This window comes from Dermacentor variabilis, chromosome 6, assembly GCF_050947875.1.
Source record: "Dermacentor variabilis isolate Ectoservices chromosome 6, ASM5094787v1, whole genome shotgun sequence".
Taxonomy (NCBI): Eukaryota; Metazoa; Arthropoda; class Arachnida; order Ixodida; family Ixodidae; genus Dermacentor; species Dermacentor variabilis.
In genome coordinates, this window is record NC_134573.1 from 74,393,269 (window position 1) to 74,420,003 (window position 26,735).

The 26,735-nt window shown below is 49.1% G+C and overlaps 1 protein-coding gene and 1 long non-coding RNA gene across 3 annotated transcripts in view; one reads left to right on the forward strand and one right to left on the reverse strand.

Moving 5' to 3' along the window:
- The window catches only part of shn (zinc finger protein schnurri), a 151,330-nt gene that overhangs the window by 56,778 nt on the left and 67,817 nt on the right, over positions 1–26,735 (reverse strand). The window contains exon 1 of one of the 2 annotated variants that reach the window (XM_075695176.1): positions 693–1,083. The exons of the other annotated variant lie outside the window; for it this stretch is intronic. Coding sequence (XP_075551291.1) covers positions 693–905 — 213 coding nt within the window. The 5' untranslated portion in view covers positions 906–1,083. Of the gene's footprint in view, positions 1–692; positions 1,084–26,735 lie in introns of those variants that run through there. 2 annotated transcript variants of the gene reach the window in all.
- Positions 1,432–7,555, forward strand: LOC142584868 (uncharacterized). Its single transcript, XR_012828951.1, has 3 exons — positions 1,432–1,730; positions 4,732–4,969; positions 7,352–7,555. It is a non-coding gene; the product is annotated as an uncharacterized LOC142584868 (long non-coding RNA).

Genomic DNA, 26,735 nt, shown 5'->3' on the forward strand with positions numbered 1-26,735 from the left:
GAGTAACTTTCCGGAGCGGCACAGTATTTCCGTCTCGCCGTGTCGATCACGCATTCGCAACAAGCCAGCGTTCGCTAGACGGTACAGACGCACACAGACTGACCCCCGTATGCAGAAATGCAACTTAAGTCGAAGCCCATGCTTGACTTGATTTAGATGACGCCTGGCGTTAACGTGCCCAAAGACGCTCACTGCGTTTCCTTCGGCGCGTTCCCGATAGGAGTCACTCAGATCAAGTCAAGCATGGGCTTCAACTTATGTTGTATTTCTGAATACGGGGGTGAGTCACGCGCTGGGACCATGCACCGCCATCGTTTAGACTGAATAAACGCACGCGCTTGCTGGACGTTCTGGATGCTGCAAACTCAAAAAGAAAAAAAAAAAAACAGCGCAACGATGGAACGTGCGTTCGAACACACGTTCGCAGTAATCAAGCGTTCACTACATGGCCATACCGGCAGAAATCCAGTCACAAAAAAGGTGTATACAGACGAACACACTTCACACAATGCAGAGGCAAGAAAACGCGCTCACTGAACCTTCGGATACGCTGCAAACGTAAGAGGCAGCGCTGCCATCCGCTTGGCCGTTCCAGCAAGCGTTCGCGAAGGGCCAGCGTTCACCACCGTGCGGGACGAGCGCGCGTAGCATATGGGCCTCGTTCCTCGGGAAAGCGCGCCGCATATACTCACTCCCAGCTGGCACTGTCCGCAGTGGTAGCAGCCACCACAGCCTCCATTAGTCATCCACACCGGGGCCGCCGCTGCCCCCATCACGTGATCGCCGTTATCCGCCAGCTGAACGGGTTTGCCGCGAGACGACCTCCAAGGTCGGCTCGCCACCTCGCCCTCGTCGCGCGGCCGAGAACCACTCGGGAAGAGGACCGCCGCGGCCTCCGCCCGCATTTTCGACACCGCGTTCTCGGACGGCGGCGTTCGCCAAACCAGAGGCCGCGGCACGGGCCACCACCGTTTTCTTTTTTTTATCACCGAGGAAGAATAGCTCGCAGGTACGCACGCACAGAGTCCACGCGCTCGACTGACCGATCGCCTTTAGCGGGCGAACAGCTGTTGCGTTCGCGAAGGAGCGAAGAGACAGAGAGAGAGAGAGAGCAATAAAAATGAATAAATGCGACCAGCATCTCACGCAGCTTCGCTCGCAGAAGATGCCACAGACTGCGCGCGCAAAGGAAGTATACGTAAGCCCTACGTCGCTCGCGCGCGTTCTACGCATTCACTCTCTCTCTCTCTTTCTCCTCTCTTCCGCCTGCCTCGCTACAGCCGGAGCGATACCGTCCGTCCGACTCGTGCTCCGCGAGCGAGCGCTAGTCGACCGATCCACAGCTCACGTCAGAGAGCTGCGGAGTTGCCGCGCTTGCCGTGTCGCAACCTTCTCTCTCTCTCTCTCTCCCTCCTGAGCCCTTGTTTTTATATTTATATATCTACCCCCTCTGGGGGGCCCTCGCGCCTTCCTCATCCCTTCCCGCCTCCACCGGAACGCGCACGTGGAAAGGTCGTCGCATGTTGCGCAACAGACGTGCCGATCAAAAGAAGAGGGTTGCGCTGGCTTTACGCTGGCTCGCCGGGAATATTTCCAGACCCGACTAGTACACGACGCACGGCCGCGGCTTCGCCGATGAGCAAGGCGACGACAGACTTCGCGTCCTTCCTCCTTCCCCCTAGCCTCCATCCCTCACTGAAGAGCGGAGAGGGGCTACGCTGGTGCCTCAGGTAACGCCGTGTTGGTTTACGCGGAAGCTTCCTGCGGTTGTCTCGGCAAACGGCGGTTACGAGCAATTCGCAAACGCGCTATTGCAGGGTGTCCGGGCGAACTTTAGCCAGAGTTAAAAAAAAAAAAAGATATGTGAATGCCGCGTAGCTGGACAGAACAAAGGTAATGTCGTCTGTCGTCGGCTTGGATATAGATTTTCTCAATTCCGTTTAATTGCACGACTAATATTGATTAATTGATCGACTTCTCAACTATTACAGTTAGGTGAGTATTACAATTAGGTGAAAAAGCGTCAATGAGAAAACTGTAGGGCGACATGAAAAAACTCCCGATACAGCTCTCGCTCGCTCAATGCGTGCCCCGTTAGAAGTGTTTTTCCGAGCGTGAAAGAAGCCCGAAAATGCACGCAAAATAGCCGCGCGTCTGGCCGCTCGAGGCACTTTGCGTGCATTCGCGGGCTTCCATTACGCTCCAAAAAAGCACTTTTACGTGGCACGTATTGAGCAACAGAAAGCTGTATCGGGAGTTTTTTCATGTCGCCCTACAATTTTCTCATTGACGCTTTTTTCATCTAGTTATAATACTTGAGAAGTCGATTAATTAATTAGGATTAATTATGCAATTACGCCGAATGGAAAAATCTATCTCCAAGCGACGACAAACAACATTACCTTTGTCCACCTACGCGGCATTCGCCTATTTTTTTTTAAACTCTGTCTCAAAGCATAAGCTCCATGAGACACCCTGTGTATGTTTCGCGCAAGCCACAATGGTCTAGGGAGACAATGCCCGCTATAGGCTTGGGCGAGTTGGCGACGCACGATGTTTCTACACACGTAGACTTTGTTTTTGCGTCTATTCTGCGACTCTTTAGATTGCCGTCGCAGTGTGCTGGCAGTGCATCGGTTTATCTTATTTGTCTTTTGGACGGCCTCCTTGCACCTGTTTTCACCGTCCAGCACCGTAATGTTAACCGACATGACTCGTACATTATTCTTCCTTTAACAATTCTAGTTAGTGATATTCGATCTCTTATACTCGTCCCCCCCCCCCCCCCATTTTAAACAGTTCACTGCACTGGCATTTATTTCCCGCGTACAGTGCAAATAAATTTTTTAGTTGTGACTCAGCGCTGTGCGCGCGTGACCCGTTCTCTCTCTCTCTCTCTCTCTCTCTCTCTCTCTCTCTCTCTCTCTATATATATATATATATATATATATATATATATATATATATATATATATATATATATATATATATATATATCCCGTGTGTGAGCTGTAGGTAGAATGTCTCTGCACGTAGGACTATAATTATAGACTGACACTGTCCTCCTTAACTAGAGTCACGTGACACCACATTAGTCTTCTTTTTTTTTCCCGGACGGAGGCTGATCTACGCAACGTTCTTATCGAGCTGCAGCAGATTTTATCGCGCTGTGCGGGCCTGGAGTGCTCTATTCGTCCGCCGCTTCAGTATCCAGGCGTCCCCGTCATCCTGCAAATGCAAGCATCCTACAGTTCGCGGACTACAGCCTCGCAGGCCGTTCATTGGTCAGCCACACGTATACAGTCGTGTTAACGACGCGGCGCACGCAGGTATGAAAGCATCGAGAAATTCAACAACAGGGGAACGCTCGGCGAGAACTGGCGACAGGAAACACGTCACGCTACAGCGTCCTTAAATATAAAGTCAGTACGTAGCTAGTAAATGCACGCTTTTACTAGACTAAAATGTTTTACTACCTTCTTACCAGTTCTGTACTAGCCAGGCGCTAGTAAAGTCAGCAAGTGCTTGTTGCCTTTACTATAGCCAGGAAGGCTTCTAAGTAGTTCTTACCAAGTTATTATTAAGCCGCTACCACCTCGTCTGGTCGTGGCCTATTATATGCTGCGATTGGAACAGTCTTATGCAAAATTGAGATGAACTCTGATGTTGCTCATTATGTTGGACTAACAGTTATACGTGCGACGTCGTAGCACACATAAATACGCACACAGCAGGCTTTAAGAAATTTGTGCACGAAGCTCTGACTATAGTGCTCGCGGATCCAACATATGCTCTTACAAACTAGGGTCATCAATGCTCTACAAGTTGCTCTTCGTGCAAGCATATTCTCCGAGGTTTAAGTGTCGCGTAGCGCTTTGTCGTGCTGTACGTGTGTTTGTGCTTATATCGCTCCTTGTTGGAGATATGAAGTACATTGTTATCCGGAGGCAGTGCGCCTTATTGTCCTCGATGAACATACATTACACACACACACACACACACACACACACACACACACACACACACACACATATATATATATATATATATATATATATATATATATATATATATATATATATATATATATATATATATATATATATATGTATGAAAATCGAGAACCGCCTCCTGTCGCTATATATTAAGGCATCAATTAAGAATATATATTGATACATATTTTGATATAATTCGTGCCTTTATGGCGAAAGGACGCGGCTCTCGCTTTTCATACACATTTATTATTTTCACTTTCTTATGCTTTTACAATAAACATAAACACTTCACATGACAAGCGGCACCTAGAAATCGAACAGCCCCCATTGTGTTGTTGGTAATTACATTTCAGTTGCGTTGGTAACTGCACTGTGCCGAGGCTGCATTTAGTATTAAGCGCTTTTTTTTTTTTTTTCAGCTTCAGCAGGCAAAAACTACTCACCATAATTTTACTTACTAAGAAGGTAGTGATTTTTGTGACAGGTAAGGTGTTAGTATTTAGTCAGCGAATATGACGACTTTATTTTTTAAGAGTGTAAGAATCAGTTTTAAGAGTAAGAGTTAAGAATGCCATCCGTGAGCTGCCGCGAGCATCGGAAGAAAGAAAAAGAACGTGAAATGAAGCTAACGGACACTGATTACTTTTTTTTATTATTTCTTGCTAAAACTAAAAAATAAACGTTTTGCGTATAAATGAACTTATACTTTGCGGCCTATCTTTCTTCCGTCACCTAGCAACAAGCAAGCGGCACGCTACAACAGCCAGATGCATGCGTCATGCGCCAGACACGCCGCCTAAGCGAGCGAAGCCGGCTGCGCATGTGAGCGTTGGACATGTTCGGTGACCCGTCTGCCCGTTTTTCTTTCTTCATTTTTTTTTTTCTCTTTTTTGAACTTAGCCTGGTTCGTTGGCATCCGGCGTGTTCTTGCGTTCCTTGCGCACTTTGACACGGCACCACTGGACTATCTCAAGGTGAGAAATTTTGTTTGACAGTCCGCGACGCATTTTGAGCAATTAATAAGTTTATGGCACTTACCGAGGCTTGTGACGCAGTTAGCGAAAAACAGCTCGGCCGTCCTCGCGAAGTTAATTTGAATTAATGACTAGTACTGGGAGATGTTTCGAACGCTTTGTGTGTGGCCCAAGATTATTGTAACTTATTTCGGTAGTTATTTTCTTGGCCCCACTCGGGCCGCCCCGGCTTTGTGACGCAGTTAGAGAAAAGCCGCTCGGGACGCAGTTTCGCGTGTACTGCAAGGCCCATAATATGTCGCTAAGTTTGGAACGAAAACCGTGGAAGAACCTACTGCCAGAAGTATCAGTGACGCCCTACTGAAGCGCAACTAGATGAGGGGGAGACAAACAGCGAAACTACAAAACCTACGTGAAAAGCAATGTTCGAGAACTTTTAATCAGAAAACTGTCGTACGAGTAAATATTCCATTCCAAATATTTTTGCTGTACTAAAACAACAATTTTTTTTTCTATTTCACAATTTTTTAGTTCGTTCTTGGCGACCTGTATAAAACCAGCGCTTTTGGCAAGGCTGTCCAACCCAGCTGTTATGTCGTGCGGAATGGCCTTGCTCACTTGAACACGGCGGTTTCATGCGAGTTTTCTTTATTTCCTTGCCTGTTTATTCGAAGTGTGGCGTGCGCTTCACTTCAAATTTTGCGTGGCCTAGCGCACGGCATTCACTGACGAAAGGTGGGAGTGCAGGCTTTTTGTGCTCGGGCAAGTTCACGCTGCAGCGTCCGACGCGCTGTGTGTCTCGTAGTGGCGATAAATGCGGAACGCTCGGCGAAGAAGCATCGCGCTACGTTCGTTCACTGTCCGTAACACAGGCTCTGAATGTTCGACGGACAGCAAAATTGGCAAGGGAAACGTTCTATAGATGATAATTTCGTCTTGTCTCATAACCGTTGCATAAGAATACACGTGCCACACGGAATTGCGAACGATTATGTGAAAAGGTCTCACATATGTGGGTATACGTTATGACTGTGCGCTTGGACGCAGTGCTTTTCGTCCGTTGATACATGTTTTGTTTCGTCAATCATATTCGTTGCATTATTCTAGACGAATAAAAGTGAAGTTGCTTTTGAAACCTCTATGGGACTCATTTATTTCCGTCCTATTCACTCACCTTCCTAAGGAACCTACCGGAGCAATTGCCGTCAATGACAGCCTAATTATGTTCTCATTAGGACATACGTCACTCCTACAGTTTAATGACACGCCGGCGCTTTAGCTGAGGCGAGTCGCAAGCTCGCCTCAGCCTCGGAAGAAAAGAACTGCTGGCTCAGCGGTCGAAATGCCGGACGCTAAAGAATTCAAACATTCGCGCCAGCATCATAAGGACTTGACGTCACTGCCATTTCCGGTTGTGAAGTCATTTTCTTTTTAAATTTTTTGCTTGCTGTTACTTGTCCTCCCCCTCCCCCTTCGATACGCAAATGGCGATGTTTGCAACGACCGGCCATTTTCTTGACATGCTGGGCTTCTATGGAAGCTTCTTTACCAGTTTACCTTGTGCATAGCTTGTGTATACTGACTCTTACTGCGACAGATTCGTGAGCGTTTCTCTGACCGCCAACATTATCGTAATTAATTTAGTTACTTTTTGGGACGCTTTTGGGGCACGCTCGACGCGCCTGGCGTTGTGATGCAGTTACCTAAAAGCAGCTCGGCAGTGGTGACAAAGTTCGTTCGGCGTGTACTGGAATCATAATGGGACAAGTATGTGACGCATTTTATGGCCACGCAACAACATATGCTTGCTTCGGTACTCGCGCTTGTCGAAAACGCGACGAGTGATTGCCAAGTATGATAACACGGGATTGTGTTGCTTGCGCCGGCAGAACGCGCAATAGATAACGCCGAGGAGCTCGAAAACCACGAACTCGCAACTCGAGAATTCTGTTCTCTGAACGACTGAGAACAAGCTTTGCATCCACGCAGCTGTCTTGGGCGCGAGTAGAATGCATCCTGCGAGCGTCTAGCATGGTCTGGGTGCGAGCCTGTGCTGTGGCCGTGCACCCCAGTGTATGCAGCGTACGATGGCGTCGGCTGATGCCAAGCAGTTTGGGAAATGCGCAGTGTATTCGTACTCTTCAAGTGCAGCAGTCAAGGGCCGGAAATTGGGGGAACATATGCTGGAAAATCAGATTTCTTCATATTTCGTGGCATTGTCCGGGATGAGTCGTGTATTTTCTGCGCCTTTTATGCAAACGAACTGATTTTGCTTATAATGCCACCATTCGCCACTTTCGCACCTTTTGCCTCTACACACGCAGTATTCCTATAAAGCCTAAATACCGCAATGACACATGCTTGTGGGTTACTTTTTTCCAGCTGAAGCGGTCCGGTAGAGCTTGGCACGGCAAATACCACCGCTTACCTGGCGCCACAAGGCTGGATGAACGCACAAAAAGCCCGGATCGAGCATTTACATAAAGCAAAATAAACATTTCCTCATCTCACAAGGCGTAGTGCGTATAATTTATGTAATTACACGTTGCACAGAGGACAGATTTGTTGGGAACACGTAAAGATCGGCCGGAGTCATTAATTTTAGTTAAAAAAAACAATTGCTCACGAAGACGGCGCGGAGTTGAGCCGTAGAAATAAAAAAAAGGAAATGCCGCGCCGATCTGCGCATCCGGAGTAAAGCATTTCAGTTGGCGTTCAAAACGTGAGCGCCCGAAACCGAAACTTTGGTTCAGTTACTAATGCCGGCGGCTTGGTGCGCTACAGCCAATTCGGCCGCTGGGCTCTGCGTGGGAGTGTCCGCTCTTGGTCAATTTCTTTCTCCACGGTGAAAGTCTGATCGCGCGCACTGCAATATGATCTCTGAAAGAAAGGCACTGCGGCAAAAGTAGGTGTGATGACAACAGCGAAAACATAGACGCAACAATCATATCATCATCGCCGCGAAAGCGAGGATCACGGAGCCGCAGCGCGCTGGGTGCCCGCGGCTGGGTGAGGCAAGGGGAACGTCGCCTCGAGGGGCGCGCGACATTGCGCTCGCTGCAGCTGCCCAGTCTCGGCTTCGCGCGCTCCGAGGTCGGTCGTGTCACAATTGCGCGGGTAATCGCGCTTTTCCAGATACTGAAGTTGAAACGGCCTGCACGCATAGCTCGCTTCAATTTCTAAATTACGATGAGCCCGCTGAAATCAAGTTCAAAAGTTAATGAACTCATTCTTTTGTTAATTAGCTATTTTTAAATATTACGTAACGTCTACGTAGAAACAGCCGATATACAGCCGGACAAGCGCCCTGCTCACATGTGTTTGGCTTGGTACATCAAATCGATTTTGTCTGAAGTCTATTCCCTAACTTAATGGGACGAATAAAGAAATTAATTCGAGTCTGACACTACAACTGCCTAATTAGGAGCCAGAAAAGGACACGCATTATAAATATATCAAACAAGACACTTTACACGGATGCGTCGTGACACCAAACTTGGTAACTGTTACACGTCGGAACAAGAGTGATATGCAATCAGCAGCAAATAAGAATAAAAGGCGCAGATGTGGGCAGATGTTTGCAAAAGATATATCAATTTCGTCCGAGTGTTCCGTTACAAGGCCGCAGAATCTCCTGGTCAGAGGATTCTTTGAGACGCCACAAGTATTGAAATATGAAAAATTTCCTATTTTATTCGTATTCATATCACAAGTTTCATAATCATATATGAATACCGCAACGAAGAGATCACACCAGGGAATAAAACAATATATATATATATATATATATATATATATATATATATATATATATATATATATATATATATATATAATATATATCGGTTATTTTTCGTGGAATTCCATAACAAATGAGACGGCAAGTATGCGATTGCGAAGTTTTCGTCTGGAGAAAACGCTCCGAAATCAGCGGAGAGAGAGAGAAAACGTGGTTTCCTCCCTCTCGATCGTCAAAACAGTACACTGGCCGAACAATCAATTAACGCCACAATGGGCAACAATTGTGACGGCAGGGCGTGACGTCGCTCGTGACGCACACTCGAGGATCGTCTGCGTCGATGGCAAGAATAAGCCAGTATAGCAAGCAGCACCGTCTGGACGGCGACTCTTCGTACAGAAGGCAGTCTCAATCCGCGCAACGACGACGGTGACACGTCGGCGTCGCCACCGTCACGCGTTGCACGTCAGCGCGGTACGCGCGCGAGGGCCTGACTAGAAAAAAACATACGCGTGGCTGCGGCACGCGATCGAGCGCAGTTCTTCGCGTAAACATCAGCGCGCGTCGGAGAGGTAATTCGTCTCCGATTCTCTCATCGCACTGCCTTCCAGCTGTTTCTATATAAACGAGAATTGTGTTTTCCCCGCCTGCCAGCTTGCGTGAACGACTGCCGTGACGTCAGAGCAGACTGGCTGCTGCATAGAGAGAGATGGGAGGGAGGAAAGGAGTTAACAAAGCGGTAAATTAAAACTAAACAACCATTTTGCCCAGCAGTTTTTGATGGCAGTAACGCATGCACCTGGGTCTTTCGTTCGGAACGCCTTTCGAACGTGCTTTCGGCTCGGCCAAGCTTTCCTATAGGAAAGCTTTGGCCGCGTGTATCGGGAGCCTATAGGCTCTGATCCACGCACTCAGCTGCACACTTATCAGGCGATTGCTTCGAAATCTACAAAAGTAGTTCGCTCGTATGAGCCTGAGTCCGCGCACTTGCACTTGTCTCTGATCAGCGACGCTTTCTACGGAACTTATAGTTCACATACTACAACTAAACTTGCGCACGTAAGGCTACGTCGAATCCCGTATTAACTGTGCACCTTTACGGTGCTTCCGGTTTGCGACGCACTGTATTTCGGTAGCGAGCCCGAGCAGTGTGCTGCGGCCGCCGGTCGGAGAAACGTGTCACTCCGCTCGTATACGCGGTGGTGAGGTAGCTTCAGATCTCCGACGCATTCCATGCGTATCTCTACTTTGCGACTTAAAAGCACGAAACGTATATAGCGCTACGTTGAGTGAGATTGGACGCATACCCAAGTTTTTTTGTTAAACATGAACGCACTATTTTTACGCGATAGCGTTAAGGAGCTCGAGTCGCAGAAAATCTGGTGTCGGCGTCGGACGTCGTTTCGGCAAAAAGATGCTCGAACCTTCCATATACCCAGGTGCTCCATGTGGCGCAAGAAACTTACTGAACTAATTGTATTTCTCAAGCTAAAATACGTAGAATAATCGTAAAGTACGACCTACACACAATCGACAGACATGATAGCTCTCGGATTGTAATTTGAATATACCAGAAAACAGAATTCTTCTACGCGAAAACTCAAACCCCTTTTCCAGCCTTTCTACTCGGTCGCGAATGCTAGAAGTTGTAACTATATATATATATATATATATATATATATATATATATATATATATATATATTCGTAGCGTTGCCTGCTACCATCTGACATCTTGGCGGTCCGACCCGCCGAACGTGGTAGGAACAAACCTCAATACGTCCTGAACGGTGGCTTCGTCGCACTTTCAGGACAAGTGCAACCTTCACGGCCTCGAATGCACCCAAAACGCTGTCCGAAGCACGCGCTGCTTCCCCGCTGTTTGCCTAGCTTGGGCGATAACGCGCGCCCCTATTTAGTGGCGCGAACACTCCGATAAACGACGCGCCGATAAACCGGTGCATCGTGGCGAGGAGGGGAGGGGGAGAGACGGCAGATGAGAGTGCACTGACCACGGGTTCTCGGGAACAGACGTCGCAACATCTCGAGGCACACGGCACGAATCTGGTGCCGCCGCTACTGCTATACGCAGCTTTGTTGCAGCCAAAAAAGAAGCACGATGGCGTCCCGACCGCGGACGATAAGATTAACGCGTCTCTCTCTCTCGCCATGCGCTCTACCTGCCGACACACGACCAGTGTCCGTCCGTCAAGGCTTTCGACACCTAGTGCGAGGGGGGAAAGGGGAAGAGCCGTACTCGGCACATACATTTAGCAAACTGTGTTTTCCAAAAATGCAAACTTAAAAGAGCTCCACCATCTGTCAAGTTCCTATAGCTTACTACTGCTGAATTCGCACAAAGCTCGAGTACGCCTATACTGCCTGGGTCCTCCCATATTCGGTGCAACATGAACGGCCTCGAAAGAATCCAAACGCATGTTGTCCGCCTTCTGCGCGACAAATTTTTCGACCTTTTTATATACTCTCCCACGGAAATAATACGATCTAATGACGTTCCATTAACTCAATTTCACGGGACGATATTAGAGTCGGAATTTAATTCCCAACGACTCAATAACAAGCTCTCGAGCCATGCGGTGCGCCGCCTCATATGTACTTAATACACCCAGATTTATACACGACTGGCAAGTGCAGTCATTGCGACTCTAGAGCCACCCTGGAGCATATATCCTATGGGAATGTACGGCTGTAATACAGGATAACGGTGATGCATGCAGCCTCAAACAGCGACAGCCTCCGCGAGCGCTGGGAGTCTGCGTTGCTCAGCTCGGACCTGCAGCGCCAACTCTGGGCCGTCCAGCGAGACGAGCAAGCCGCCAAGGGCCAACAATCCTTGGCCGAAACCTAGGCGGGGTCCAGGCCCACCCCACCAAATCGCAGGGCACTGAATAAAGCTATTTGAATGAATGAACTCAATAACAAACTGGCACTCGACCCCTCACAGTGTATACAAGTCCACTAATGACGCGACCAACCCACCGCAACCATCAGAATGATTAACCCCCATGTTTTGCCCGAAGTAACGTATTCAAATAGGTACTCGTTCTTCGCGCGCCACTGATATGACTGGAATCGCTTGGCCTCGAGACAACTGCATTCACCAATTTGTACTTGTGTGCTCCCAGGTATTGTTCATTACGTTCTTTTGCTTATTTCACATGGACCTCGTGCCCGCAGTATGTATTAAAATAAATAAACAAACGAACAAACAAAAATAATATGACGCAGCCGGCTGTCATATGAATGGTGTTTGGATCGGACCGCTGGTACGATCTGTTGGGAACTCGGCGCTGACGCCCGTGGTTGTACCTGGGTCGCAAGCCCCAAGGGTAGCGTTGGCCTGGCGGCCTGGGGTACAACTGGAAGCATCCGAAGGTCCCGGCAAAGCAAGAGTCGACTGGTAACAACAAAACAACTTGTTTATTTTAACATCGCAAAGAGTTGGTGGTCAGGTTTGACCGAAGTAGAGAGACGGGAGAGCACTTCACTCAACAGAAGAAATCGGAGCCCTCCTTTTGGCGTCCGGGGGCAGCTGTTTTTATACTCTCGCAGCTGAGGGCAAGAAGGAACCCCTCAAAAGACGAGCACGTGAATGTACAATGGGCCAATGGTGACGCACACTGTCGCAGCGATGCCGTAGCACCATGTCGAGCACGATCTCGTAGCACCCTGTCGTGGCGCTGCCGGTCGGACACAATGACTGCAATGAGAGGATGGTCCCCGCTTTGGCATCGCCTGTTTCGGGCATAATGACTGGAACGAGATCCCTGCTTTGGCATCGCCTGTTTCGGGCACAATGACTGGAATGAGATCCCTGCTTTGGCATCGCCTGTTTCGGGCACAATGACTGGAATGCGAGGATGATCCCCAGGCGGTCGCATCGCCGCAGTCGCGCCTGGAAACACCTGGCGATGAGTGTTGCGGCGACGACGATCGGGCCAAAATGTCCGCCGCCCCGCCGCAGTCGCGCCGGCAAAACCACGTGTCGCAGGCGAAACGCAACAATGGCGGATGCACTTCAGGGCGCGACCTTACCGCCGCAAGACCTTTTTCGAACAAGTGCAGAGTTCCGCGCTGGTCGTCTTGCACAGCTAGCAGGCATGCGTGGTCGTGCAGTTGCTCGATACGGCGGCAGCAGAGCGCCGAACCAGTAGCACCTCCAGAAATAGCTCCTCGAACTTCAAAGCGTCGGCTTGAACGTGTCGTCAGACGACCGCATTTGGTGACGACCTGAGAATGCAATTGCAAGTGCGCCAGTGTCCAACCCAAAGTTATAGCTCAGGCCGACCTCTCTGCCTTTCTGTAAATGATTTTTTCTCTCTCTCTCTCTCTCTCTCTCTGCGCCAGCCGATATAACGCTCACTCATTTCCGCGACGTCATGGCGGAGGCGAACTTTCGATACCGGCGTTTCTAGGGAACTATACGTTTTGGAGTGGGGGTGCACAGAAGTCGATACAGCGGGGTTACGTAGGCGAAGCTTGCACTGAATTTTTGGGGCATAAGAGAGTATACAGAGTTCTTTGACCCTTAACTTTCGCGTCCAGGAGCCACATGCGGCTGTAATGGAACACGCCTCAGAGGAGGTTCTGGTTCAGCCATCCTCTCAACACGTTCGTGTTCGTCTCCGCAAGGACTGCGGAACCGGTGAGTAGAGGATTACGATCACGGCACACGCACGACGCCGTAACCAATGTGCCCCACGGCATCAACCGACGTCGACCGCCTCGCCGTTATACTTCGACAAACCTAATTGACGATTACAAGCTGATCATTCTGTCGGCGCTAGTAGGCACTGGTTCAAAGGTGTCACATGCAAGTCGGCCGTCCCAAAGAAAAAAATTTGGAGGACGCTTAAGCTTCGCCTTTAAGAGTGAAACGCGATAGCGTTGAAAGACTCCTTACTGATTTTTATGCTTCCCGGTAACTGCAGCATATGTAACCGTAACGTTTACCGGGAAGCGCTGGCTGCGAACGCTATGCACGAAAGCGAGGCTTTCTGGTAGAAACGCGGCCTCTTGTGTGGGTCGAGCTCCCGTTATTGTTTCGCACTTTTAATATTTCAGTCTGAGAAGAACTAACATAAAGGACATGCGCTGTGGGTGTTTCTTTTTTCATTGGATTCGTCTGAGGGCTGCCGTTCTCAAAATTCCGAGGAATAATTTTGTATAAAATGAAAGACAAAGTATGAGCAACTATGGTGGTAGAGAGGTGGTTGGGTATGCGTGGTTCGAAATTCTTTTTGCCGAGGCGACGTCTGATGCCGGATGCCGGATTTTCTGCGACAGGGTCTCCTTAACGCTGTCGCGTTAAAATAAATAAAATAATGAGTGTGAACTCTCATGCTGACGAGCGCTCTGTGGTGTGAGGAAAGCAGAAGGCGAGGACACAGACAGGGAGACATCACAGCCGTTCGCGCACGAGGAAAAAGACAGACAGTCGCGCCACGTACGCATACAGTGAATCTACAATGAGCGAAACCTCACACAGAATGAATTGTCAACGGAAAAGCTTACCCGCCCCTGGAGAGGCGGTACTTCGGGACCGACGCAGACGACAGGGTCACGAGCGCATCATCAGATAGTTGCAGCTAAGTGCAGTTCGCGGAATGCTGTGCTAACGGGGGTACAAACGTGAGAGCAGCCGGGTTAGTGGCGCCATCTTGTGGCAGACAGTTTAACCAGAATTGACTCGGTCATTGTTGTAGTAATCAAACATGTTCCACTTGCCTGCTGGTGCAAAGCGTCAGCAGCGACACAGTTGACAACACAAAATCGCAATGCAACACATCGCAAATGCGACGCAAAGTCGTCCACGCGTTGTTGTTGTTGTTGCACAAAGCGTCCCAAGATATGTCGCCACCAGCGTTTGTTACTGCCACCCCGAAGTTGATTAAACTTGTGGACAACTTTCTGCGGCTATGAAGGAAAAGCTACGGAAGCAAAGCGCCCACAAGCGAGAGCGCTTCTGAAAAAGAGTTCCGCGTTCAGGGAAAGACAAAACATAAACACCCCGTTAGCAATAGTTAAGTAAGGCAGAACACACCACTGAACGTAACAGTTGACTTATTTTACGGTTTTTTCCTTCCGCGTCTGGGCAAACGCGAATGCGCTGCACGTGGAAGTTGCGTGCATTCGGCGTCTGTTGTGAGCAACCGAAAGCACCGTCAAGCGCTGGCGGACTACTTGGCGCGGTAACACACGAGCAGAAGCTCCGCCCCCGTAGCTTTCGTTCCGTAGCCGCAGAAAGTTGTCCGCTGGTACAGCGTAACTCTGTATTTCGGCAAAGACTAACACGTGCATACGGACAAGCCAAAACGCTATTTTGAAAACCATAGACCACTTGCCTGGAACGTCACTGCGGTTGCCACCGTCGTCGATACATGTAACTACACCCAAACGCAAGCTGCTGTATTAATTAAGAGACCGAGTCGCATGGCGCACAGTGAACGCCGAATCAGATGCAGCGCGGGCGGCCGTCACACAAGCAGCTCTCGCAAACTCGCTGCCGTAAAAAAAAAAAAAAAGAAAGAAAAAAAAAAAAAAAAGGCTGCACCAGAACGACGCCCTCCCTTGCGCCGTTAATTCCCTAGTCCGGCTTGCATGCGCGCTTAGGAAAGAGGATGAGCGACGTGACGCGCATGTCCTGCAGGACCACTCTCGACGATCCTTATAAAGCAGCGTGCCAGAGATCGCACCGTGCATGCAGACATCGCACACAGTGCCCACTATTAAGTCTTTCAGGCCGGTGACAAACCCGCGGCCATGTGTGCATTTGTACATGGCAGGAGCAGCAGTGTTGCGGGAGGGCGCGCTATACACGCGCATAAGTTTCTTTGCAAGTGACGTTGTTTCACGCAGGACGCGGCGTCTACTCGATTTGGCTGCACACTTCATCTGTAGTGAACTACAGCGAGAGAGAGAGAGAGACCAACTTATTTAGAGATCAATTCGACACTGCAGAGACCACCCATGGCTCTGTACAGTGGGTGCTAGTCGGTTTGACGCCGTGCAGAAACCAGTTCTCTGTACAGTTATTTCTTTTTTCCCCCGTCGCTGCCGCTGCATCCGGTGCACCGATACGCGCTGCCTATCCAGGTGCCAGGCGTGCTGCGCAGACTGTGCGTACATTCTCTGGCGTGAATCACGATGCGCGAAGAATATACGTTCTGGCAGACTCTAGCTAGAGAGTTTCAATTTGCGCTATACGCGGTTATATCAACTTTTATTAATGCGATGGTAGAGCGTCGTATCATCTTTCTGGCGCATCGAAATGCATAGCACTCACGCAATATGGCGCTATATATATATATATATATATATATATATATATATATATATATATATATATATATATATATATATATATATATATATATATATATATTGATTGAGAGATCAAGTCAATGCCTTAACGCTCCAGTCGGAGCTACCTTGCGTGGGTCAAGTTGACACGAGCGGCTTCATGTACATGGCTACAAGCGTATCGCATCAAAGGGACAGCGAAAGCGGTACGCCTGCCGCTTGCTCTCCTGCACTATACCGCGTCGAGGCATGCGCGAGAGAAACCGGTCGCCAGCACGTTTGGGACGCCGTCGCACGAGGGCTGGTTGCGTAATACGCAGATAAACGCCGCGCGTACCATAGGAAACACGACGTAGCGCGTCGCATTCGGTTTAAACGCGGTATGTGATTAACTTTGTCTGATAAGGTACCCGAGCGCGGGTCGAGGTATAGACTTACAAAAAAAGAAAGAAAAACATACTCGACCACAGTGCCCTCAACCCGTGTACGGGGTGACCTAAGCGCACGTGACTGTTAGATCATCGCCACGTCGCGAATATTGTTTCCGGTACTTATCGCATACAGATTATAGTGAGCCCCGCAATTCGCCGGCACCCAGGATTGCTGGATTTCATACGTAAAGTGTGCTCTTCTATGAAATACGAGGCACTGAGCGGCGGGCAAGGACGTTCAAGGCACGCTCCTGCAATTCGGCCATCGTCTATAGCATTATGCGTATGAGGCCGTGCGTATCGTAGGACGCAGCCACGCGCATATTATATATATACATCTCTCTCTCTCTCTCTCTATATATATATATATATATATATATATATATATATATATATATATATATATATATATATATATATATATATATATATATATATATATATATATATATATATATATATATATATACACACACACACCTTCGGATATACACAGTGGCCCCCGGTCTCCCTGTGGTGGCGGCGACAGCGGAAGTGTAACGAAAATGGAATGAATCCGGCCAGTCGGATTCAGTTGCGCCATGCTTAAACAAACGCGAAAGGTACGTGATACAGCCACGAGGACGGTGAGCACGTGTATTTGGAAGGAGGAGTGCATACGCGTGTGAATATATATATATATATATATATATATATATATATATATATATATATATATATATATATCTTAAATCCACACAGGCCGCCATTGGAATCTGAACCTGGCAACGTTTAACGTTAGAACGCTATCTAGTGAGGCGAGTCTAGCAGTGTTATTGGAGGAATTAGAGGGTAGTAAATGGTATATAATAGGGCTCAGTGAGGTTAGGAGGACAAAAGAAGCATATACAGTGCTAAAAAGCGGGCATGTACTGTGCTACCGGGGCTTAGCGGAGAGACGAGAACTAGGAGTCGGATTCCTGATTAATAAGGAAATAGCTGGTAACATACAGGAATTCTATAGCATTAACGAGAGGGTGGCAGGTACAAATTGAAGTACAAATAAGAGGTACAAATTGAAGGTGGTACAAGTCTATGCCCCTACATGCAGTCATGATGACCAGGAAGTCGAAAGCTTTTATGAAGACGTGGAATCGGCGATGGGTAAAGTCAAAACAAAATACACTATACTGATGGGCGACTTCAATGCCAGGGTAGGCAAGAAGCAGGCTGGAGACAAGTCAGTGGGGGAATATGGCATAGGCTCTAGGAATAGCAGAGGAGAATTATTAGTAGAGTTTGCAGAACAGAATAATATGCGGATAATGAACACCTTTTTCCGCAAGCGGGTTCGTCGAAAGTGGACGTGGAGGAGCCCGAATGGTGAGACTAGAAATGAAATCGACTTCATACTCTGCGCGAACCCTGGCATCATACAAGATGTAGACGTGCTCGGCAAGGTACGCTGCAGTGACCATAGGATGGTAAGAACTCGAATTAGCCTAGACTTGAGGAGGGAACGGAAGAAACTGGTACACAAGAAGCCAATCAATGAGTTAGCGGTAAGAGGGAAACTAGAGGAATTCCGGATCAAGCTACAGAACAGGTATTCGGCTTTAACTCAGGAAGAGGACCTTAGTGTTGAAGCAATGAACGACTATCTCATGGGCACCATTAACGAGTGCGCAATAGAAGTCGGTGGTAACTCCGTTAGACAGGAAACCAGTAAGCTATCGCAGGAGACGAAAGATCTGATCAAGAAACGCCAATGTATGAAAGCCTCTAACCCTACAGCTAGAATAGAACTGGCAGAACTTTCTAAGTTAATCAACAAGCGTAAGACAGCGGACATCAGGAACTATAATATGGATAGAATTGAACAGGCTCTCAGGAACGGAGGAAGCCTAAAAACAGTGAAGAAGAAACTAGGAATAGGCAAGAATCAGATGTGTGCGTTAAGAGACAAAGCCGGCAATATCGTTACTAATATGGATGAGATAGTTCAAGTGGCTGAGGAGTTCTATAGAGATTTATACAGTACCAGTGGCACCCACGACGATAGTGGAAGAGAGAATAGCCTAGAGGAATTCGAAATCCCACAGGTAACGCCAGAAGAAGTAAAGAAAGCCTTAGAAGCTATGCAAAGGGGGAAGGCAGCTGGGGAGGATCAGGTAACAGCAGATTTGTTGAAGGATGGTGGTCAGATTGTTCTAGAGAAACTGGCCACCCTGTATACGCAATGCCTTATAACCTCGAGCGTACCGGAATCTTGGAAGAACGCTAACATAATCCTAATTCATAAGAAAGGGGACGCCAAAGACTTGAAAAATTATAGACCGATCAGCTTACTGTCCGTTGCCTACAAAGTATTTACTAAGGTAATCGCAAATAGAATCAGGAACACCTTAGACTTCTGTCAACCAAAGGACCAGGCAGGATTCCGTAAAGGCTACTCAACAATAGACCATATTCACACTATCAATCAAGTGATAGAGAAATGTGCAGAATATAACCAACCCTTATATATAGCTTTCATTGATTACGAGAAAGCGTTTGATTCAGTCGAAACCTCAGCAGTCATGGAGGCATTACGGAATCAGGGTGTAGATGAGCCATATGTAAAGATACTGGAAGACATCTATAGCGGCTCCACAGCCACCGTAGTCCTCCACAAAGAAAGCAACAAAATCCCTATAAAGAAAGGCGTCAGACAGGGAGATACGATATCTCCAATGCTATTCACAGCATGTTTACAGGAGGTATTCAGAGGCCTGGAGTGGGAAGAATTAGGGATAAAAGTTGATGGAGAATACCTTAGCAACTTGCGATTCGCTGATGATATTGCCTTGCTTAGTAACTCAGGAGACCAATTGCAATGCATGCTCACTGACCTGGAGAGGCAAAGCAGAAGGGTGGGTCTGAAAATTAATCTGCAGAAAACTAAAGTATTGTTTAACAGGCTCGGAAGAGAACAGCAGTTTACGATAGGTAGCGAAGCACTGGAAGGGGTAAGGGAATACATCTACTTAGGGCAGGTAGTGACCACGGATCCGGATCATGAGACTGAAATAACCAAAAGAATAAGAATGGGCTGGGGTGCGTTTGGCAGGCATTCTCAAATCATGAACAGCAGGTTGCCACTATCCCTCAAAAGGAAAGTGTATAACAGCTGTGTGTTACCAGTACTCACATATGGGGCAGAAACCTGGAGGCTTACGAAAAGGGTTCTGCTGAAATTGAGGACGACGCAACGAGCTATGGAAAGAAGAATGATGGGTGTGACGTTAAGGGATAAGAAGAGAGCAGATTGGGTGAGGCAACAAACGCGGGTAAACGACATCTTAGTTGAAATCAAGAAAAAGAAATGGGCATGGGCCGGACATGTGATGAGGAGGGAAGATAACCGATGGTCACTAAGGGTTACGGACTGGATTCCAAGGGAAGGGATGCGTAGCAGGGGGCGGCAGAAAGTTAGGTGGGCGGATGACATTAAGACGTTTGCAGGGACAACATGGCCACAATTAGTACATGACCGGGGTAGTTGGAGAAGTATGGGAGAGGCCTTTGCCCTGCAGTGGGCGTAACTAGGCTGATGATGATGATGATGATATCTTAAATCCGGCGCGCGTTTGCGTAAAGCTGCTGGTTGTCCCACAGGGGCCGGTTTTGCAAGTATATAAGACCACAAAAGAAAAAAAAAACGCATAGCATGGAGGGAAGCGATGACGGCTAAGGTTTACGCAGAAATGAGGTACAAGCCTAACTGCCCTCCTCGGGAAAGGCGCGGGCATCGCCATCGTCGAGGTTCGGGGGATTTCCGTGCGAGCCGGGATCAAGCTTGCATCGACGATTACGGTCTCGCTGACGAATGCGCCGGCATTCGCTCGCTCGATCGTACAGGCGCGGCCGCGCGCACTGCAGCTTTGGTAAATTAGATTCTTTGGGCAATGCGTAAAACTTTATCGCATAGTACGCACCGACAGTAACGTGAAGTATATGTCAGTCGTCAGTGAGCCCCAAAAAGAACAAAGTAATGAACGTGTCAGTGTTTGCAAGTAATTAAGGATACCGTGTTCACCTTGCACGGCGACGAGAAACCGTTTTAGCGAGGTGACATGGTCTTCCTCTGACAGCCTCGATGATAAGGTCCAGTGCAACTAAATTCTTGCGCAACTTCGCAGCACACCGTTCCCAACCATACGCATCACAACCGAAACACATGAATTAGAGTCACTTCGATCGAAAAAAAAAAAAAAGCGTTGCGCACTGGGAAGAACCGCGAAAAAATATTTATTTCTCAGGCACCTCCTTTCTTTATATTTTTCTTTTCTTTGGTTTTTTTTTTTTCACAGCTAGTTTTATTAATTCGAGCGCACCGACTCGCAGAGGCAGCATTATACATACTGCGGCACTTGAACGTCATTCGAGCAATTACGGCAGCCCGTGCATGTATACGCACTTCGACGAAAGGTACACGCGCATAAGGGACAACGCAAGGTCGCGTCATATCGGCCTCTTATTAAATGGCGCCCGACGGCGTCGCGGGCGCGTGATACGGACGCACAACACAGCGCATGCCGACCACGTACGACTGGTGACAGCATAGACACACACAGTTCGGCAAAACCGCGCCACAAGGGCGCTTGCGGATACGTACTCTCCTCCGTTCCCTGCTCCTCCGTGGACGGCCTCCAACGAGCCTTTTTTAAATCCTGTATTTACAACACCCCGCAGATGCGCAGTTTCCTATTCGTGATTCGCTCTATGTGCACGGCAGCCGCAGCATGAGTGCCCAGCTTCCGGTACGGTGTGTGTGTGCGTGTGCGTGCGTAAACGAGAAGAAAGGGGGGTTAACCGAGGGGCCCGATTTTTATTACTCATATCATAAGAAGCCAACAAACACTGACACCAAGGACAACACAAGGGAAATTACTTGTGCTTAATCAACGAAATAAAGAAAGGATAAAGTAATGGAAATGAAAGTGGATGAAAAAAACAAGTTGCCGCAGCTGCGGAACGATTCCACAATCTTCGCATTACGCGTGCGATGCTCTACCAATTGAGCTAACGCGGCGCCGCTTCCCAATCCACTTTCGTGGGTATTTATGTTTCCTAGTAGTACCCTGGGAGTGTTAGCCAGAGTCACCGCTCACAAATATATATATATATATACCCAACTCTTTAATTATTGGCTGACGACCCCAAATATGATATGCAGATTTGTAGTGCACCGTCAGAAACCACCCACCGAGTTGTTTCCATTACGATACGTCTCGCATAGTCCATTTTTCCGTGTTGCAATGAAAGCCCGCGAAATATGAAAAAAGCCACGTGACGGAGTACTTGCGCAGTGGTATCGTGCTCCAGCGTGCGTTCGGTGAACAAGGTCAGCTCCCGTCGGATTACGGCGAAAATGCATGCGGCTGGTCGAGCGCTGCCGATGAGATAAAGAACACGCTGCCGCTTCCGCGTCGCCAGTCACCATGCAGCCGGCCTTGTTCACCGAACGCACGCTTGAGAGCAGCACAATACCACTGTGCAAACGCTCCGTCACGTGGCTTCTTTCATATCTCGCGGGCTTTCTTTGCAACCCGGAAAAAAGGACCGCATGAGAAGTATCGTAAAGGAAACAACTCGAACGGTGGTTTCTGAAGGTACTCCACAAATCTCCCTATCATACTTGGGGTCCTTAGTCAATAATTAACGAGTTCGGTAATTAACCTTAAATTAGTGAGGTATGGGGAAAACAAAAAAAAAATTGTCTGAGTTACTATAGGATTGCGAATAGTATGCGTTCGGTTCAATTCGATTCCGATGCGCCTTTCATTTTTAAATTCTTCGCTCAATTTATGTCGGACACCCCGCATTCACCGTGCCGGAAGCCGGGTACTCCACGAGGTTGTCGAAACACAAGCAACTGCCTAATATTACAGTGTACAGCGGTGGATAGCGAAGAGCATTAACCCGCCGCGGTAGCTCGATCGGTATGACGTTGCGCTGCTTAGCACGAAGTCGAGGCTTCGATGGCGGCCGCATTTCGATGTGGGCGAAATGCAAAAAACGCTCGATCGAGTACTTAGATTTAGGTGCCCCGTTATGGAGACCCGGAAACAACTGTCAGATGGGAGTTTAATGAATGTACTCGCCGATCCGATTCACATCACTCAGTAAGAGATATATTTACAATACGTATTTACGTCCTAGTTGTTGCTTCTTGCGCGAGGATAACAGCGGCCACATATAGATAAATAAAAACAGTTCCTTGCACTCCGGTTTTTTCTCAATGGCAGCACAGCACCGCAACCAAGCCTGGATATGATATTCACACATGCGCGACTAGCACGGGCGCCGTCGCTCGAACAGTGGCTGCTGTTGCCATGGCTACGCCGCACTTTAAAACGCTACAACCGAACGTTGTCAGCATGTGCTCACAAGGACGTAAATGTCTCATTTCACTTAGTGAAAAAAAAAACACACACAAATCGAGGCCACGCAACACGAAAACACAGCCAGAAACCTGAGGCGACATCACGAATCAGCTGGCGGCTTCGAGGTCATGCGCTCATTCCTGAACTTGAAAACACTGCCCTTGCATTCAACGTTGTCAGCAATATGATCACAGCTAACGCACATGGCGCTGAGATACGGTGAGCCTCAGGCCCGACTATTGCACTTTCTGGGAGGCAGTATATAGGGGGGAAAATGCGGCACATCCAACGAGCTGGAATCCATACACAGCGACGCTTTGTGTGAGTGCACAAATAGTCGGAACACGAGTGCACGCTCGCAAGCGCGGCTAGACGCAAATTATACCGAGCCTTTTTTTTCTTTTTTTTTTATGCGGAGTGACTGACTACCAGCGGTGGTACAGACATGTCACCTTCCGGCGCAGGTCCTGGCGCAGGCAAGAAAGCCGACGTGGCGCAGCACCAAGCACTTTTGGCGCAGGCGTCCAATGCACGTGTGCCTACCGCACACCACGCAAACTTTAAACGCTACAGTCGATGTGTTGTGGAGACGGGCTTACCGCGAGGCTTAGCCTCCAAGCGCGGTCAGGAAAGGACGCGACGTTCCTTCACACCGCGACGCACATACATCTCTATACGACCGGGTTCGTCGATACGGCGCAGGAGAGGCACCACAGACACGTCGTCAACAAACGCTTGTTTACCAGCCCCGGATGCGACACAGTGCGACACACTGCGTATGACGGCTTGTGGCCAAGGGCCCACCTCAAGACCGATCCAGTTCGCGCGCCTGCACTGAACATGACATCGTGCCGCATAATATTACTCATGTCATGCCGTGCACACTGGGGAGTTTTCGAATAGGGGCCGCGAAGGCATTGCGGCCGCAAGAAAAAAAAATGGCTGTGGCTTAGCTAAGGTTAAGCCCAGGATGCGAAGCATACTAGCCTTTATTTTAGTTGTTGAACCACTGTTTAGCCTGGTGAACTGCTGTTGCTTGGCTATATTTGGTTCGGCTAGACGAAGAAACAACTCTGCTTCGCCTTCAAGAGCGGAACGCGACAGCGTTCCCGTCGACCCGCCAAGGGGTGTAAGACAATGGGCTACGGCGCAGGGACTACGCGCCCCGCATTGGACGCGGTGAGCGTCGAGCAACGCAGCGTTCGGCGCGGCAACGAAATGTGCGCCTGAGCAAGCGACGCACGCCTGAGCCTTAGAAACAGCTCGTTTCTAAGGCAACACCGCATTCACGCTTTTGTACCGCTTTGAAGCATCGTACTCGTGGCTCAGTGGTAGCGTCTCCGTCTCACACTCCGGAGACCCTGGTTCGATTCCCACCCAGCCCATCTTGCAAGAGTTGAGCCAAAGCCACCTAGAAACAAGCGCAGCTGCTTATATACCGCCGCGACGCCGCGAGCGACGGCGCGAGTTGGAGCCCCGTTTCTCCTCTGTCGTGACGTCACGGTGTCACGTGGTCAGCCTTGAAGGCGACACCGCCGCGCCTGAGGAGCTGGGTTGAGCTCTAGTAATATGCTTCGCATAAAGAAGACATGTCAGTTCCACTGCGCACGTGCAGAGAGGATTTTGCGTTCGCGTCCACACATTTCGCCGAAACACCGCGGCGACCCAAACTCGACGCGGCGCCCGAGAGCGCGGCACTTCGACGGCGCGTTTCCCTTCGCCCAAGTCCGGCCGGCAACCGTAGTTCATCCGATTTAGCACGAAAACGGCCGAAAATGCCAAAGAAAGCTGCACAAGAACGAAAGGAGCAACAGATCCAGCGCCTATCACGTTGGTTATTTCCTTCTTGGACGAGTCAATTTTGCCGTTGTGCTACTCAAGATGAAGCTATACATCAAAGCTCGTCCAAATGACAGTTCTGTTAAACTTTATTCGGGACGTTAAACTCGACAATTTAATATAACTTTCGGCTCGTGATCCTTCTCGGATTCTCTCACCCTTCTCTGTGAGCCCAAAATTAGCCGTCACAGTCCGAAATTGTAGCACCAATAGCGCCCCCCCCCTCCCCTCTAGCGCTGCTTGGGACTGCTGTAAAGAATACAAAGTAATGGAACTTGCGCAAGGAAACCGGTGCGCTATACAACGACCTGTGGCTGCGTACGAACTCAGCAGATGTTCGGTGTGCATGTTAAAGGGACACTAAAGAGAAAAAGGATTTCTTCTGTATCAGTAAATCAGTAAACCTCAGTAAATCACCTTTCCACAATGGCAGAAACAGCTCTCTTACCGTGAGAAAACGCCTGCCAGGCCAGCAAAGGGATAAAAACTAAATACGGGTGGCGACGCCGTAACGCAGTGCCCGCGCCGGTCCGCCGTGTCACGTGATGGAGTTCGACGGCGTCTGCTAGGGTCTGTGTCATTATTTCGCGGTAAACTGTATTGTGTTCCACAAGAGCCAAGAACTCCATGTGGCAACTTTCGGGAAGGATTGTTGAGAAAACGCCGCAAAAATGCGAAAAGTTACTTTGGAATTCGTGACGTCACACTGACGTATGGGCGTGCGGTTCCCGCGCGAAATTCAAAAAACGAAACTTTGACCTTAATTTTCTCTTTCAATAACGAACGTATCATCGCGAAACTCCCGACAACAGAGTTTTTCAAACAGTACGTTGTCAGCCTAAACTGATTTATCGTTTCGCTTTAGTGTCTGTCCCTTCAAGGGCTATATTAGACGCTCAAATGTTCACCGTCTCCAAGGGTCACTTAAACCTAGATGGACGCGACATCTCTATAGCGGATACAAACAGTCCAGAGGTACACGGAAACACAGATTTGAAGTGATCCATACAGTGGTCGAGCAAGCGACGTTTCATTCCAGAAGCCAAGGTTTCGACAGGCGAACCTGGGGACCAGGGGTACCGATTCGACCAGGTTGTTACCCTGGCGAGGTGCGCTCGTCGAACCGCTGGCTGCTCCCTGAGACCCCCCTCCCCTACCCCCCCCCCCGCCCCACACACTCGCCCCTCGTTCGAACACGTCGATCACAGGGAACTGATGTCACAGGTGACAAAAGCCAGTTTTCCGTTGTCCTCCTAACTGACTCCGGATGTCCACGGCATATGCCATTCCAGGGATCCACTCCGGATCCAGAAGTTGGCAAAAGTGCAAACACACGATGCGACGAGATAGGGGGGCTCTCCGTCGCCGCCAACGACGCGACGCGCATCTTGGCAGCGCAGCTGCGAAGTCCCGAGTACGCGACGCGTCTTCGGTTCATCCTCGCGACGCTGCGAGCGAAAGAATTGCGCGCGTTCCAAGTCGCGCACACCGTTACGTCGCTGACGCACACTCGCCGCGCGAGCGCACACCTCTCGCAAACGAGGCACGGCAGAACGGAGCCGCGGTGCCATCCCGCCCGTCTTTGACGAAAGAAGCGAACGAATAAAAGCACAAAGCAGAGACGACGCGATCGCGCAAACGAAACAAAAGAGAAAAAAAAAAGAAAAGCAGGAGCACACGCAGGCGCGCGAGAGAGCGGGATGCGAGGAGGCGGTTGCCGCAGCAGCAGCAGCAGCAGTCAGCCCGCGCGACCCGAACGAGACCGACAAACTCGGCGCGGGCGCGTGACGCTTACTCATCGGCCACGCGGGAAAGCACCCACTGCACCGTGCCAACAGCCACAGCAGCAGCAGCTGACGGCGCTTGTGCTGTCGCTCTATACCTACACCGCTCGAAGAGAAAAGAAACTGCGCAAGCAACGCGTTGGTCGCTCTTTTTTGGATTTGCAGTTCTCTCCTTCTTTTTTAACTGCGCCGAACTGTTCCCGACGCTCCGCGGCGTGTGCGTCACACACACGCGGTCGTCCCG